Source organism: Limulus polyphemus, unplaced genomic scaffold (assembly GCF_000517525.1).
Source record: "Limulus polyphemus unplaced genomic scaffold, Limulus_polyphemus-2.1.2 Scaffold905, whole genome shotgun sequence".
NCBI classification, from domain to species: Eukaryota; Metazoa; Arthropoda; class Merostomata; order Xiphosura; family Limulidae; genus Limulus; species Limulus polyphemus.
The window spans coordinates 270,614-284,419 of NW_013666515.1; the positions used below are offsets into that span (position 1 = coordinate 270,614).

Here is a 13,806-nt window from a genome sequence, read left to right on the forward strand (position 1 = left end):
ATTTAATTAAATAATGCACCAAAGAATATAAACTAATAACATGCAAAAAGTAGACAAATTCTATTACCTCTCAAAATTTTTCTGACTTTCTAACTATGCTACAAGAACCATTACAAATTCATCCAAGCTAGTCGGTAACTTTCTCATGGAAACAAAGCTTGTACTGTGAGTGAAATAGATGCTTTCCTGTTCAAAAGACAAAGTTATACAATATGCCATTTGATAGATGAAAACCTTGACTTTCTATTGGTTATGGGTAATATGTAATGAAACTTACAAGAGAACTATTAACAAATTGTGAAAGAGAGAATGTGACAAGTGGGTGTGGAAGGAGGGTTCTGATTTTCTATTCGATAGCTCTGTAACCAAACAAAATTGAAAACTATAATAAATTATGGTTTGTATGAGTAATAATGATTTTATATAGAGTAACTTACATTTAATTTCGTACATTTTCGAGGAGTGATGGATAAAATAGGGATGATGATATGCTAAGACAAAATGTGTCACGTGGGTCACATTATTGGAAATTCAGGATTTTTAAAAATATTCCCTTGTAGAATTAAGAACTTAAAACTTGTATACTATTAAAATATGGATTATTAGCTAACCTTATTAGCTATTCTAATTTGTATAACATAAACAAAAAGTAGTATAATAAAATTTTGAATGTAAGGCTCTAAAACCTTGTGTCATGCACAGTAAAGGATACCAGGGGCCGATAGGGTTAATCAGGAGGCTTCGGAAGCTGATTAATATAACCTGGTCGGGGTTATCTGTTGAAGATCGAAATATGCTCCACGTCACTTCTCACCAGATTCGGCATCAATCAACATCATTGGCTACTTGTTAGAACTGTCTTGTGGAGGATATTTTGTGGGCCAGTATGTGGACTTCTCCTAACACTTTCCTATCTCAGGAGTGCTTGTATTTTTTTTTAATTTTGCACTAGCAACCTTTATATCAGTTCTTGGTTGCAATGAGCTCTGTCGAAACGGAATGTTCGTTCCATAAGACCATCTGGATGCAATTCTGGATGGTAGTATTATCTCACAATACAAATCCAATGGACTGCTACTCATGGACTACCATGAGTAAACCTAAAAGGGGAATTTTGCCAGTCCCTGCTGATCTTTGAGCTGAATCAAGATCGGTTTGTTTTTAAAACTTAGGGAATGTGGTTCACCTGTTGCATTGTTTCTGGAGACCTGTTCCTCGGGACTCCCCACTGCACATATGCCCCCCCCCCCAAATTATACTAGTGGAGCTTGTTCCCAGGGTGGTGGACAGAGAAGAGGGCGAAGATGGGGACCCTCATACCTGGGTTCCTGGAAATTTTTCCCAGATGTCGGTGGGAGCAGGAGCAAGTTATGCAGGAACCTACTCATAAAACTAGTCCAAGTTTGACATTTGGCTAATCAGTGGGGATGTGCTTGGACCTTCTTATGAACATTGTCAGGTCTTAGGTTGTTCATACAGGGGGCCCACTATCTCCTTGTAAATCCAAATGAGACGCGGTCCCATCTTGGGCCTTTGGTGGAACAGTGTTCCACATCCTCTCCATAATTCCATGGGTAAGTGTAATTCTCCTTGTCCACTTGGTTGGGGAGTGAAGATGGCTATTCATAAATCCAGACCAGATGGGGTATGGACCTTGGGTGGAGCACGGCATGTATTATCTCGTCAATCCGAGCCTGGGATGTTGCCTTTTGGACTTCTTCAGGTTGATCAGAAGGATTTTCCATCACAAAGATGTGTATATTGTTATGACAGCGTAAGTCACGCGACGCTGGAGTTTCTAGAAGGATCATGACTTATCGAGGAACCTCGCGAATGTCTGAGTGTTTGCCAGATGCCCTCTTTTTTAGTATATAAGTCTGGCAAATAAAGTCAGCGATAGATAGATATGTAGATAGATTGAAGATAGAGAAAATTGAGTCAAGCGAACAGTAGGCACCGTAAGTAAAGTGTGTGAATCACTGTGATTTATAACGTGTGTTACAAAGGTTGTTAAGTTTAAAGTGACTGTGGAAATTCTGTGTATTACTAAAATTTGTATCAAGAAAGAATAAACAGTTTTAATTAAGAAAGGACTTGTATTGCCAAAGTTCCTCGGAAAGAAGTTATACCGGAAATTAACAAACGAGCAGATACGCAACAATATATTTGTGGTCCAACTGCCCTGGCCACCAATCTGGGATATGGGTACCACAACCCCTTAAATCCAGCCCAGAGCCGTGGAACCTCTGCTGCGTGGTTGGGGCTGGCCCATCATACTTACTTGTCTAATATTCCACCCTCTTCACTTTTCTGTAGTTCTGGGTGAAGAGCATACCTGTTCTGGATGTAGTGCGGTTTTCCCCACTTGTGCACCACTTCTTGTGGTACACCTTTGTTCTATGAAGATGCTTTCTGTCTGAACTATTCCCTCACTGGCCCCTCCACCTTTTCAATGTGGGATTCTAGCTATAAGTGGCAGTGGAGGTATGTTTATTTTGAAAGATATCATTTTCCTAATCCTTTCAGGATTGAAGTCCTTTTGCTTTAGGAAGCCAGTTTTCATTTATCCTAAATTTTTCTCTCTAAGTTGGTTGTCTAAAAACAAGTAAGTATATTCAAAGTTTGGATGATCTTCCGTGTAAAATGGTTATTAATATCTTAAAAAATATAGAAGGTCAAAGTTTCTTATTGTAAGTTCTGACTTGCCAATATCTTTAGTTGGTGGATGTTCTGAAATCCGTATAAGGGAAGAAAGAAAATCTAAAACGAGTTCAAAGCAGAAAGATCATTACGTGGTACATAAAGTAAAGATTGGGAATTTATTTACGTATTTCTTTTTGAAAGAAGTTATAAAATTTATGTAATATCAAAATTTGAATTATAAACTGTTTTGCCCCCTAGTGATACAGTGGTATGTCTGTGGACTTACTATGCTAGAAATTAAGTATCGATACTTGTGATGGGCAGAGCACAGATAGCCCATTATGTTGTTTTGTGCATAACTTAAAACAAACAAATAAACTGTTTTGATGCCAGTTTTGTTGATAATAAAGTTTTTAAATTACGTATTGAATGTAACTCTGTAAAAGTCATGACATGTACACTTTGAACTCCACCCCTGCATGTAGGAAAATGTGAATACATCATATTAGTTGGCCATACACATAGCATATATAGTGTGGTTGACATATTATTATACACTTCTCCACATTCACTCAGAAGATTTTTAATAACCAGTCAAAATTTATTCTTTGAAGTTTTGCATAAATTTTAGCAAACAGAGCCACTAAAACTGTTAGCTTTAAACATATTTCTGCCAAGACAATTTTTTAGTAATAAAGGCAGGAAGAATTATGTGAGGATTGTACTTGATATGCTCTCCCCTGGCTAGGCAGTAACATTAATAATAGTGAAATAAAGCTTAAGCTGCTAGAAACTGATACTAAGAGATAAGAAATGAAAATGTATACACATGGTCGAAAAATAGATAGGATAGGCAGAGGATACATGATACAGAAGCTTTATTTATATAATTTTATATAAAACAAATGACAGAAGTTGAAGAAACAATGATCTGTTTTCATTTATTATTATTGTTCTTTGAACCGTGTCCAACTACTGCAAATACAAAGAAATTATACAGAGGGAGTATGGAGAGTTTAGAGTAAACAAAATTTTAGGTTATGTCATGCAATGTCTAAATATGTATGCTGTGTTAAATCAGTAGTGTGATAATTCTCTGTCAGGTGTTGGGACATAGAAACAAATAGTCAACTTTCAGTGATAGAAAAACAATAAGATATTTGTTAAAACATAAAGGTAATTCTCTGAGTTGAAATCCACTCACTTCAATTTGTTTTATTTCAAAATCAAAGATCTACATTTTTGTGTGAACAAATTTTAAAAATAAAAGAACATCCATGAAATTCAGACAATCTTTTATTGCTCATTAACAGTTTCAAAACATATGATTTTATTCTGTCATAATTGATTCTTCAAATCCTATTAATTTTGTTTTGTCCCCAATGGGACAGTGGTAAGTTTTAGGATTTACAATGTTAAAATCCGGGGTTCAATTTCCTGCTGTGAACACAGCATATAGCCTATTGTGGCTTTTTTTCTTAAACGAAACAAAAAATTTTTTTCACTACAAGTTGTGGGTAATAAGTGTAACTTGTTAAACCTAGAAGTGCCCTGTTAGAATTAATTAACCAAAGTTTGGTATAAAATTTCTTTATGTCAAACACAGTATTTTTTTTCTAACTTCAAAAATTTCTGTTAATAAAAACTGTTATATCCAAAAACATTTTTCTAGAGAGAACTTTGAAGACTCACATTGTAGCAATACAGCTGTATTAAACAGTAGTATCGTGCTAACAATTGTATTATCTATGAAAATTTTATGTCAGGTGTTGGGACAAAGAACCTAGTAATCGACCTTCAATGACAGAAGTTGAAGAAACAATGAATAAACTTTCTTCTTTTTTTCCTGGTGGGGATCAACCAATTACTTATCCCATTTCACACAATGGTAAATAATATTTTTTTTTTGTAATTTATTCATACAATTATATTTTCAAGGTAGAAGCTTCCAAACCAGTCTTGTCAGAAACCTCTTATAAGACTAGTACCAAACCTAAATTCAAGTTATATAAATTTTTGAATAAAAAAAAATTGATTTCTTTTACTGTGAAATATGCTACAACTGATAAATTTTGTTGACCAAAATGGCAATTAATTACAGATAAGAATGTAATTAAAAACAATATAAATATAATAGGGTTTATGTTTGGTTCATTTTCCTATTAGATTCTTTGTTATTTATGTGATTCATATTTTTCTATATTTTTTAATTATGCATGCTTTTTGTTATTTGTGAGGCATTTGATAAAGCTGTGATGATATTTTTTAATCTGTTGGCTAACACACTTATTTCTTATCAATTAACTTTAGAAGTCAATGCAAAAGCCAAAAATATACAAATTTGTGTTTTAGGGTTTAGTAAATGAGTTTTTTTTCTTCTAACCTATATAAATCGTATTTTATTTTCATATGTTATCTGCAGGGATGTGGCTTAAAACAAAGAAACAGAAAACATTATAACAGATGCTCATCATTTGAATATCCAATGATTATTACCACTGACAATACCAAAGTTCTGGTGCAACTGAGACTGAGCAGATGAATATAAAATAATTAAGCATTGTAAACTTTACATTTAATACCTATATACTTGGATATTTTCTTTTAAAATTCAGAACACTAAGTAATATTTGCGATAAAAAATTAGATTAATCATAAAATTAAATCCTCAATATCATGAGCTCATTCAGAAGATAGATCTTCCATCTTCAAATTGAATGAGTAAAAAATGTAAAGTGATGAAACTTTGTTGAATGGACAGCAACTGCCCGTTGTAGAAACACAAGTGTAGAGGATGACGTTTCAAATCTCTTCTGCCTTTCGTCTTCAGGTCAATGTGTGTATGGTGTAGTCAGTCTTTATAGTACTCTGGTGGATCGTGGAGAGCGTGTTATGATTGGTTGGTTTCTACAACAGGCAGTTGCTATCCATTCAACCAAGTTTCATCATGAATACTCTGCCTAAACAATCTATCAGAGAATGTAAAATGATCTTCAGTAAGGTCATGTGTATGAACAGCAGCTGACTATGACAGCAAAAAAATGTTTAGGTTCCCTGCTGTTTTGAATATTGATGGCATGAGTGACCTCTAGTGTACAAAAAGATGGAATAGAGTGGAAAAGAGAAATGTGAAAGATATAGTGATTGTTTCAAGGAAGATGTAAAACTAGAGAAATAACACTCTCTATCCAGGTGTAATCAATTTGAGTCCCCTTGTAACTGTGAAACTATACATACAATAACTCTTAGGCACTTGTTGTGAATTTCTTGTTTCAGATGTTCAGTTTCCCTGATCTTCTACACACATGCATTAAGTTTGGCAGCAACCTTCTACTGGAGCCAACCTTTTTTGCCACACAACAGGATTAATTCAACCTTCTCATGTTTTAACATTGCCATACTCAGTCATGTATCTGAAATTTAGAAAAGCTGCAAATCACCTATGGTTCCAGACTTTTTGACCACCCTGTACTATGTGTTTTTTAATAAACTTTTACACAGTTTCAGTAAACATTACAAGTCTTTTCTATGCAGTCAGATTTTTTATAGATTATTTTTATTAAAGATTTGTCTGGGAATTTATGAGGCCTTTACTGAGTCAGTTTCAATGATAGTTTTCATGCTAAGAAAAAACTTCTTTTCATCTTATATTTTCATTTTTCAATTGCTTAACTTCTAGAACCTCCTAAATGAATATCAAAAGTTTTTATTAGCAAAATTTTATCTTATTTTCTCTACCCTAAAACTGTAGTGAAATCAGAAGTGTTAGGTAATTTGGAAAGTTGAAAAATATTAAATTAATCTAAATTACCCTTTATTTTATTTCTACAGTGACTGCATATTGTAATAGACAATTACACACTATTTATTCTTATAGCTATAGCTAATAGACTTTTCAAATCTGGGCTTATTTAGTTCTCTAACTTTACAACTGCACTTAGACCCTCTCAGAGTATGCAGAAAGCCATTTATCATAGCTGGACAGTTTTGTGTAAACAAATGATCAAGTCACAAGTACCTCACAATCAAATTACAATCATGCAACAAGGTGTAAACATGCTAAGATTTAGAGTACCATGAGAAATTTGTTATTTGATTTTTTCATTTAAGTTTTCTTATCTCACCTAAATAGTTTTAATTTTTAATTATTAGTTACTTTTATCAAAACATATATGAATTAAGAAATTTAATATTTACTGTCTGAACTCCGACTTTTTGCTGTCCACGGACAAAGCACTGTAGGCCTACTTTCTTTTTTAACAATGTTGAGGGTCCAAAATATATATCTTTTTTTCAAATTACAATTTAAAAAACAAAACGTTATTAAACACAAAAAATAGAATGCCCTAAACTACTTTAATTTAACTGGCTTTCTAACTAAGCTATAAATAAGTTAAAGAAAATTATTTTAGCTGGTTGAGCTTAACACTATGAAAGCAAACAACGAAACTGAGGGTAAGTACTTTCTAACCTGGTGCGTAGGTTAATTTTCCTCATAATGAATCTTGTAAGACAGAATCTGTTCTTTCTATTGGTTATAAATAATCCGTTAATAAATGTCACAGAGAATTATTAACATTTAGTGAAATATAAGATGGGAGGGATATTGCATTCAAGTTTAATTTTCTTTTTAATATCTTAGTAAAGCAAGAAGCTATAAATTTATGTTATGGCTTAGTAATGTTTATAGCATAAGTGTGTAATTAGTGGTACATTCAGAAAATTGTATAGTGGTAGAAATAAAACCTAAAATTGATAATTTCAGAGAAAAGAAAGGCCACATGGTACAGAGAAGTGGAGATTGAGAATTTATTTAAATATATCCTTATGAAATTAAGAAATTAAATCTTGTATATTAAATATTGGATTATAAACTGTGTTTTGATGCCAAGTTTATTGACATAAATTGATAATAAAATTGTATTACTTAAATTTTGAATGTACCACTGTAAAAAGTTATGACTTGTGCTTTGACCCACCTAAATCCAGAGGGTTGAATTTAAAAAGAAAAATATCATAAGTAATGTGAAAACTAAAGTGGGCTACAAATAGCCTAAGACAAAGAAATAATTTAGATGAATATTAGAAACATATTGTTAATTAGAATGAAAGAAAAAGATAAGTATGATAAAACTAAATTGATGTAAACTTATTATGTAGTAAGTCAGGCAACTATCATGAAGAAATATGCAAGAGAAGTATGGAATCTCAATCAAATTCATATTTTAGCAGTATTTTAAAATCCCATTTTACAGTGTTGAAATTTTCAAGAAAACTCTTACACTGCTTATTGTGCAGTAGTAGTATGTATTATTGCAGTATATTCTGTAAAGTAGGTCTGAAGGTAAATATAACAGGGCTTAGTCGTTATGTGGTCTTTTCAGTTTGACTTTAAGACATCTTAAGATTTTTGTTGGTATGGAATACTTAATCATATATTTTCATATTTTTGGTCTGTACAGATAATTTACAAAGAACTGACACCGAATGCTCTGCTGCTGGTGACAGTACAGACAGAAGTCAGAGACTTGCAACTTCTACCTCCAGCAACATGACTTCATCCAACATTCATACAAATGTAGCTGAAGTGAAAACTGTAGAAGTAGGTGTTGGTAAGCCTTGCTATGATTCATTTTCTGTTTGTTATGTAAAATTTATGTTAAGTGTGTGTGTTGATAATATTATTTTTCATTTAAAAAAAATTTACTTAGTTTTCACCAGTTTTTAATAATATTATGATTTTGTGTTAGTGGTTCTGCATTATTATATGATTTATTCTGGGAAACCATAATTGATTTTGTGCTGTGAAATAAAACATTTTTTTGCAATTTTCCTTTTTTTATCTTATTGGAAATAACTATTATAGGTGATAGCCAAAATGACATTAAAAAAAATATTTTTTTTTTTTTAGTTTTTAAGTTCAATGCTGTGTTGTAGACACAAAAGTACAAAGAAATTACCCTTATAATTTGAAATATTTTATAATGTTTTTAAGATGTTAAAGGCACCTGCACCCTCAAAACAATGTCACAAAAGTTCTAATTATTTTTATGACATTTCTAGCTCATACTATAGACATTTTTTAAGTTACAAGCTAAATTAATAAAAGGCAGGATAATTCAAATCTATTATGCCCACGCCACATTGAACTTAGAGCTTGCTCAAAAGTGTCAGAACACCTGGGTTTAGTTACCTTAATAAGACAGAAGAAGTAAAGAAATGCAGCATATATATATATATATATATATATATATATAATTTAATATCTTTAAAAGTATAGTTATAAATTTATTGTTTTGAATTATTGATTATTATATAGCTGTAAAATATTTATTCTGTATTTAATAGTAGTATAGTATGTTTCTAATAAGCTGCTCTATACTACTATCTATATAGTGTTGTCAACAGTATTTTAATCACACTGGTGATTATCTAGTATTGTCAGTAATACTTCAACTATAGTTGTCAATAGTATTTTAATCACACTGCATTTAGTGTTGTCACCAGTATTTTAATCACACTGTTGATAGTTTTGTCAGTAGTAGTTTAACCATAACATACACAATGATATCAATATTATTTTAATCACACTGTATCTAGAGTGGTCAGTAGTACTTCAACCATACCACACATAGTGTTGTCAATAGCATTTTAATCATAATGTATCTAGTGTGGTCAGTAGTACTTCAACCATACCATACATAGTGTTGTCAATAGCATTTTAATCATAATGTATCTAGTGTGGTCAGTAGTACTTCAACCATACCATACATAGTGTTGTCAATAGCATTTTAATCACACTGGTGAAGTATAAGTTGTTAGTCTTCAGCATAAAAAAAAAATGTGTATATATATAATTCAAGAAAAATGTACAACGACCGAAGACTTGTCATCTAGCAGTAAAACATTCATTGTCTTCATCAAGAAACATCTTAGATCTATAGGAATAAGTTAATAAAATATGTAGCATGTAGTATAACAAGTAAAACAAAAAAATTTGTGTAAAAATTCCTTAAAGTATTTTTCAAATAAAATTGTTACAATTTAGTTTATAAGTATTTCTGAGGAAAAGGAACAGTCAGAAACCATATCAAAATTCTTTTTATATGTTTGATTTTGAATCTCTGTTGCTGAAATATATTTTGTTTAATTAATAGAATTAGATGAAATTACTTTGAAGAAGGTCATCTTCTTGTCATTGTTGGTTTCCAATGTAAAATTTTACTGAAGAATTTGACCTATGTTGAACTTATTCTGGGCAGATTAATCAGGTGCATAATAAAACTGCCAGTACGAGAGGCCTGAAGTTGATTTTGATTGGATGTGTTCAAAAACAAATCTTAATTAGTTTCCTGTTTCATCCAGTAATATCTGAATGATCTGTAGATGTTTTAATGTTCTAAGCCACAACTTGAAACATGAAATGTCAGGAAACTACTGAATATATTTTTATATTTCATTCCTGTAAAACTGAGAAGCTATATTACATTTGCATGTGTAGCAGAGCATAGAAGAACTGGATCAGATGGAACAGCATCAACAACCAACGTATCCACTGAAAAACCTCCTAGTGCCACGTATAAGGAAGAATTTGGTGTTAAAGCATCAGATCTACAGGATGTGGGTAATTTTCCACGAAAAACATCTTGGCCTATCATAACACGTAAGTTTGCATGGTTAAGCAACCATTCTAAGGCACTTCATAACATCTGAAAATACCTTATATCAAAACGTTTTTCAAGTCATACTAGTAGGTTAGTACTCATCTCTGAGATACTGACTAGTGTTATGTGTTGGTTTTAGGTTTCTATTTTATGTTGGGGTTGAGATGTTTAACATTTTTTGTTGCAAGCACACATAAGCTGACTGTCAATATCTTTTGTCAGTTTAAAGAAGGAATAACTCATGTTCGTGTGACTTGTAAGTAATGGCTGTTTGTTTTTTGTTATTTTACTTGATACTTATGTAAAAGCTGCTTTTGTGGATTGAGAACTAACTTAAACTTCTTGGGCTGGCTAAACTGTGAGATATATAGTTGGGATTATGGATACTGGTATTATAATGTTTCAGTGTAATCCAGGAACATTAAGTATTTGGTTCTGTGTTGTAAATTATAATCCTTTTTCTGATTTTAATAGTCTTTCAAACTGTACTATTCTATCATATTTCAAGTGGGATTATGGATACTGGTATTATAATGTTTCAGTGTAATCCAGGAACATTAAGTATTTGGTTCTGTGTTGTAAATTATAATCCTTTTTCTGATTTTAATAGTCTTTCAAACTGTACTATTCTATCATATTTAAAGTAACTTGTATTTTTTGTAATGCTCTGCTTGCTTGTGCTTGGGAGTTCATGAAATTCTGATCAAAATAATCAGTAAAGATATGGCACACGTTCATAAACAACCTGGTCAATCATAAGATAGTAAAAAACCATAAATTATTATATACACCTTATTAACCATCTCATTATGGGTAGGTCAAAATACATGTCATGATCTTGTAAAGAGTTACATCCAACTACTTTATTATCATTGTTTACAAGTAAACTTTGCATCAAAACATAGATAATAAATCAAATTTTAATATCATATAAGTTTTAAGTTCGTAATTTTCTCCCCTCGTGTATTAGGTTAGATTAGATAATATAATGAAAAATAAATTGTCATAAGATGTGTCCGCAAGCAGCTCATGCATTACGTATTTCAATACAGTAACTTGAACTATTCATTTGTTGGGTAATTTATGACTCATGTAGTTGGATTATTAGTTAGACACAGGCCAAAGGACAATAAAATGTAAGTATAAAAAGGTGTAGACTGTTATGAGCTTTAAACTATCTAGGATAAACAATTGTAGTTTCCTGTTTTAATTTGCAGTCATTCTGGAAAGAAAAAAAGGGTAATTTAGATTTATTTCATATTTTTATGATGGTTACAAGGTTGGTCAAATTGTCTAAATGCACATAGAGTTAGGGTAGAGAAAATAACAGATAAAATGTAAAGTTTTACAGAAAAAACGTTTAATATTTGTTTAGAAGGTTTTAGAGACCATGCAAATGAAATTTGACAATTTTCAGGTGAAGAAAAGTATTTCTAATCTTAATATAAAAATCACTTTGCACTTGGAGCAGTTTACACTCTAACTTCATATATTGACTGACAAATTTTCAGTAAAAATACTTAATTAAAAAAATTTGATCTTTTGAGTACAAAAGACTTGTAATGTTTACTGAAAGCTTGCCAGATTTCATGAAAATACACAAAACATATTAAAGTTACAGTATGGAAAGTGATGGTTACCTTTGGGGTTACGAATTATGTCGAATCAGCTAAGCCCATAATGAGAAGGTTTTAAGACATCCAGATAAACTAAGAGATGTAATTACGCACTTCAGTGAAACATTCCAACCAACTTTGATATTTGTGTATATTTTAATAAAATATCTACACCAACCAAAATGTGTTGATATTTGTGTACATTTTAATAAAATATCTACACCAACCAAAATGTGTTGGTAGTTGTGTACACTCTAGTAAAATATCCAGGCCAACCAAAAACATTCTTATATTTTTATACATATCAGTAACAAATCCAAGCCAGACAAAATGTGTTACTACTTGTATCCATCTTAACAAAATATCCAGATCAATCAAAATGTATTAGTGCTTGCATACCTTTTAATAAAACATTCAGGCTAACCTTAAAACTTTATTTAAATTGTCTAATTAAACACAGTTTGTTATTATATATGTTGTTTTAACAGCATCACCAATCAAAACATTTATATATAATTATCAACTACCAAAAATAAATTTTCAAATCAGGTAAGCAATGTGCATGAAAGTATGTTGGAAATAAATAAGTATGAAAACAGTGGCTAAATAGTAAGTTGAACAGTTGGCTATAATAAAAAGAAAAATATAAATGTGACTGGATTCTAATTTTTTTATTTTCAGATATAATCTTTAATAAAATAATGAAGTCACTTGTTTATGAAGGGTAAAAAGAGAAATCTAAATGTGTCTTGTTTCTAATTTTTTTATTTTTATATATAATCTTTAATAAAATAATGAAGTCACTTGTTTATGAAGGATAAAAAGAGAAATCTAAACGTGACTTGTTTCTAATTTTGTTATTTTTAAATTATAATCTTTTATAAGATAATTAAGTCACTAGTTTATGGAGGGTTCTTTTTTTATCTGTGGTTCTAATATTTCTGATATTTGTAGTTATTGTGGATGTGACATTCTTAAAATAAAACAAAACTATTCTGGTGTTCATATATTTACAAAGTAAACATTTTAGATTTGTGTTATTCTGACTGGAATATAATGACAGAACAAGAATTGTAGTATTTTTATCACTGTGGTTGTTTAATATCATTACTGAGCAAGAATTTTGGACAATGATCTTCCTGGTGGTAATGTTACCACTGAAAAAAAATCATGGATTTTAATTATTCTGGTGGTAATTGATCATTGAACAAGAATTGTGGATTTTAATTGCTCTGGTGGTAATTTGATCATTGTTCCATTTGTATACTATTATCATTCCAGTGGTAATGTGATTACTGAACAATAATTGTATACCACTATCATTCCATTGGTAATGTGATCACTGAACAAGAATTGTATAACATTATCATTCCTTTGGTAATGTTGTCACCGAACAAGAATTGTATACCATTATCATTCTATTGGTAATGTGATCACTGAACAAGAATTGTATACCATTATCATTCCAGTGTTAATGTGATTGCTGAACAATAATTGTATACCATTATCATTCCTTTGGTAATGTGATCACTGAACAAGAATTGTATACCATTATCATTCCATTGGTAATGTGATCACTGAACAAGAATTGTATACCATTATCATTCTAGTTGTAATGTGATCACTGAACAAGAATTGTATACCATTATCATTCTATTGGTAATGTTATCACTGAACAAGAATTGTATACCATTATCATTCTATTGGTAATGTTATCACTGAACAAGAATTGTATACCATTATCATTTCATTGGTAATGTGATTACTGAACAAGAATTGTATACCATTATCATTCTATTGGTAATGTTATCACTGAACAAGAATTGTATACCATTATCGTTCAATTGGTAATGTTATCACTGAACAAGAATTGTATACCATTA

At 31.1% G+C, this 13,806-nt stretch overlaps 1 protein-coding gene across 4 annotated transcripts in view; it reads left to right on the plus strand.

Annotated features, from left to right (window-relative positions):
* LOC106461144 (mitogen-activated protein kinase kinase kinase 7-like) overlaps positions 1–13,806 on the plus strand; it is an 85,426-nt gene that overhangs the window by 61,509 nt on the left and 10,111 nt on the right. For 3 of the 4 annotated variants that reach the window (XM_022388013.1, XM_013920939.2, XM_022388014.1), the window contains 3 exons: positions 4,410–4,531; positions 8,106–8,255; positions 10,145–10,306. In XM_022388013.1, coding sequence (XP_022243721.1) covers positions 4,410–4,531; positions 8,106–8,255; positions 10,145–10,306 — 434 coding nt within the window. The remainder of the gene's footprint in view (positions 1–4,409; positions 4,532–8,105; positions 8,256–10,144; positions 10,307–13,806) is intronic. The other variant, XM_022388015.1, reaches the window with a different exon arrangement.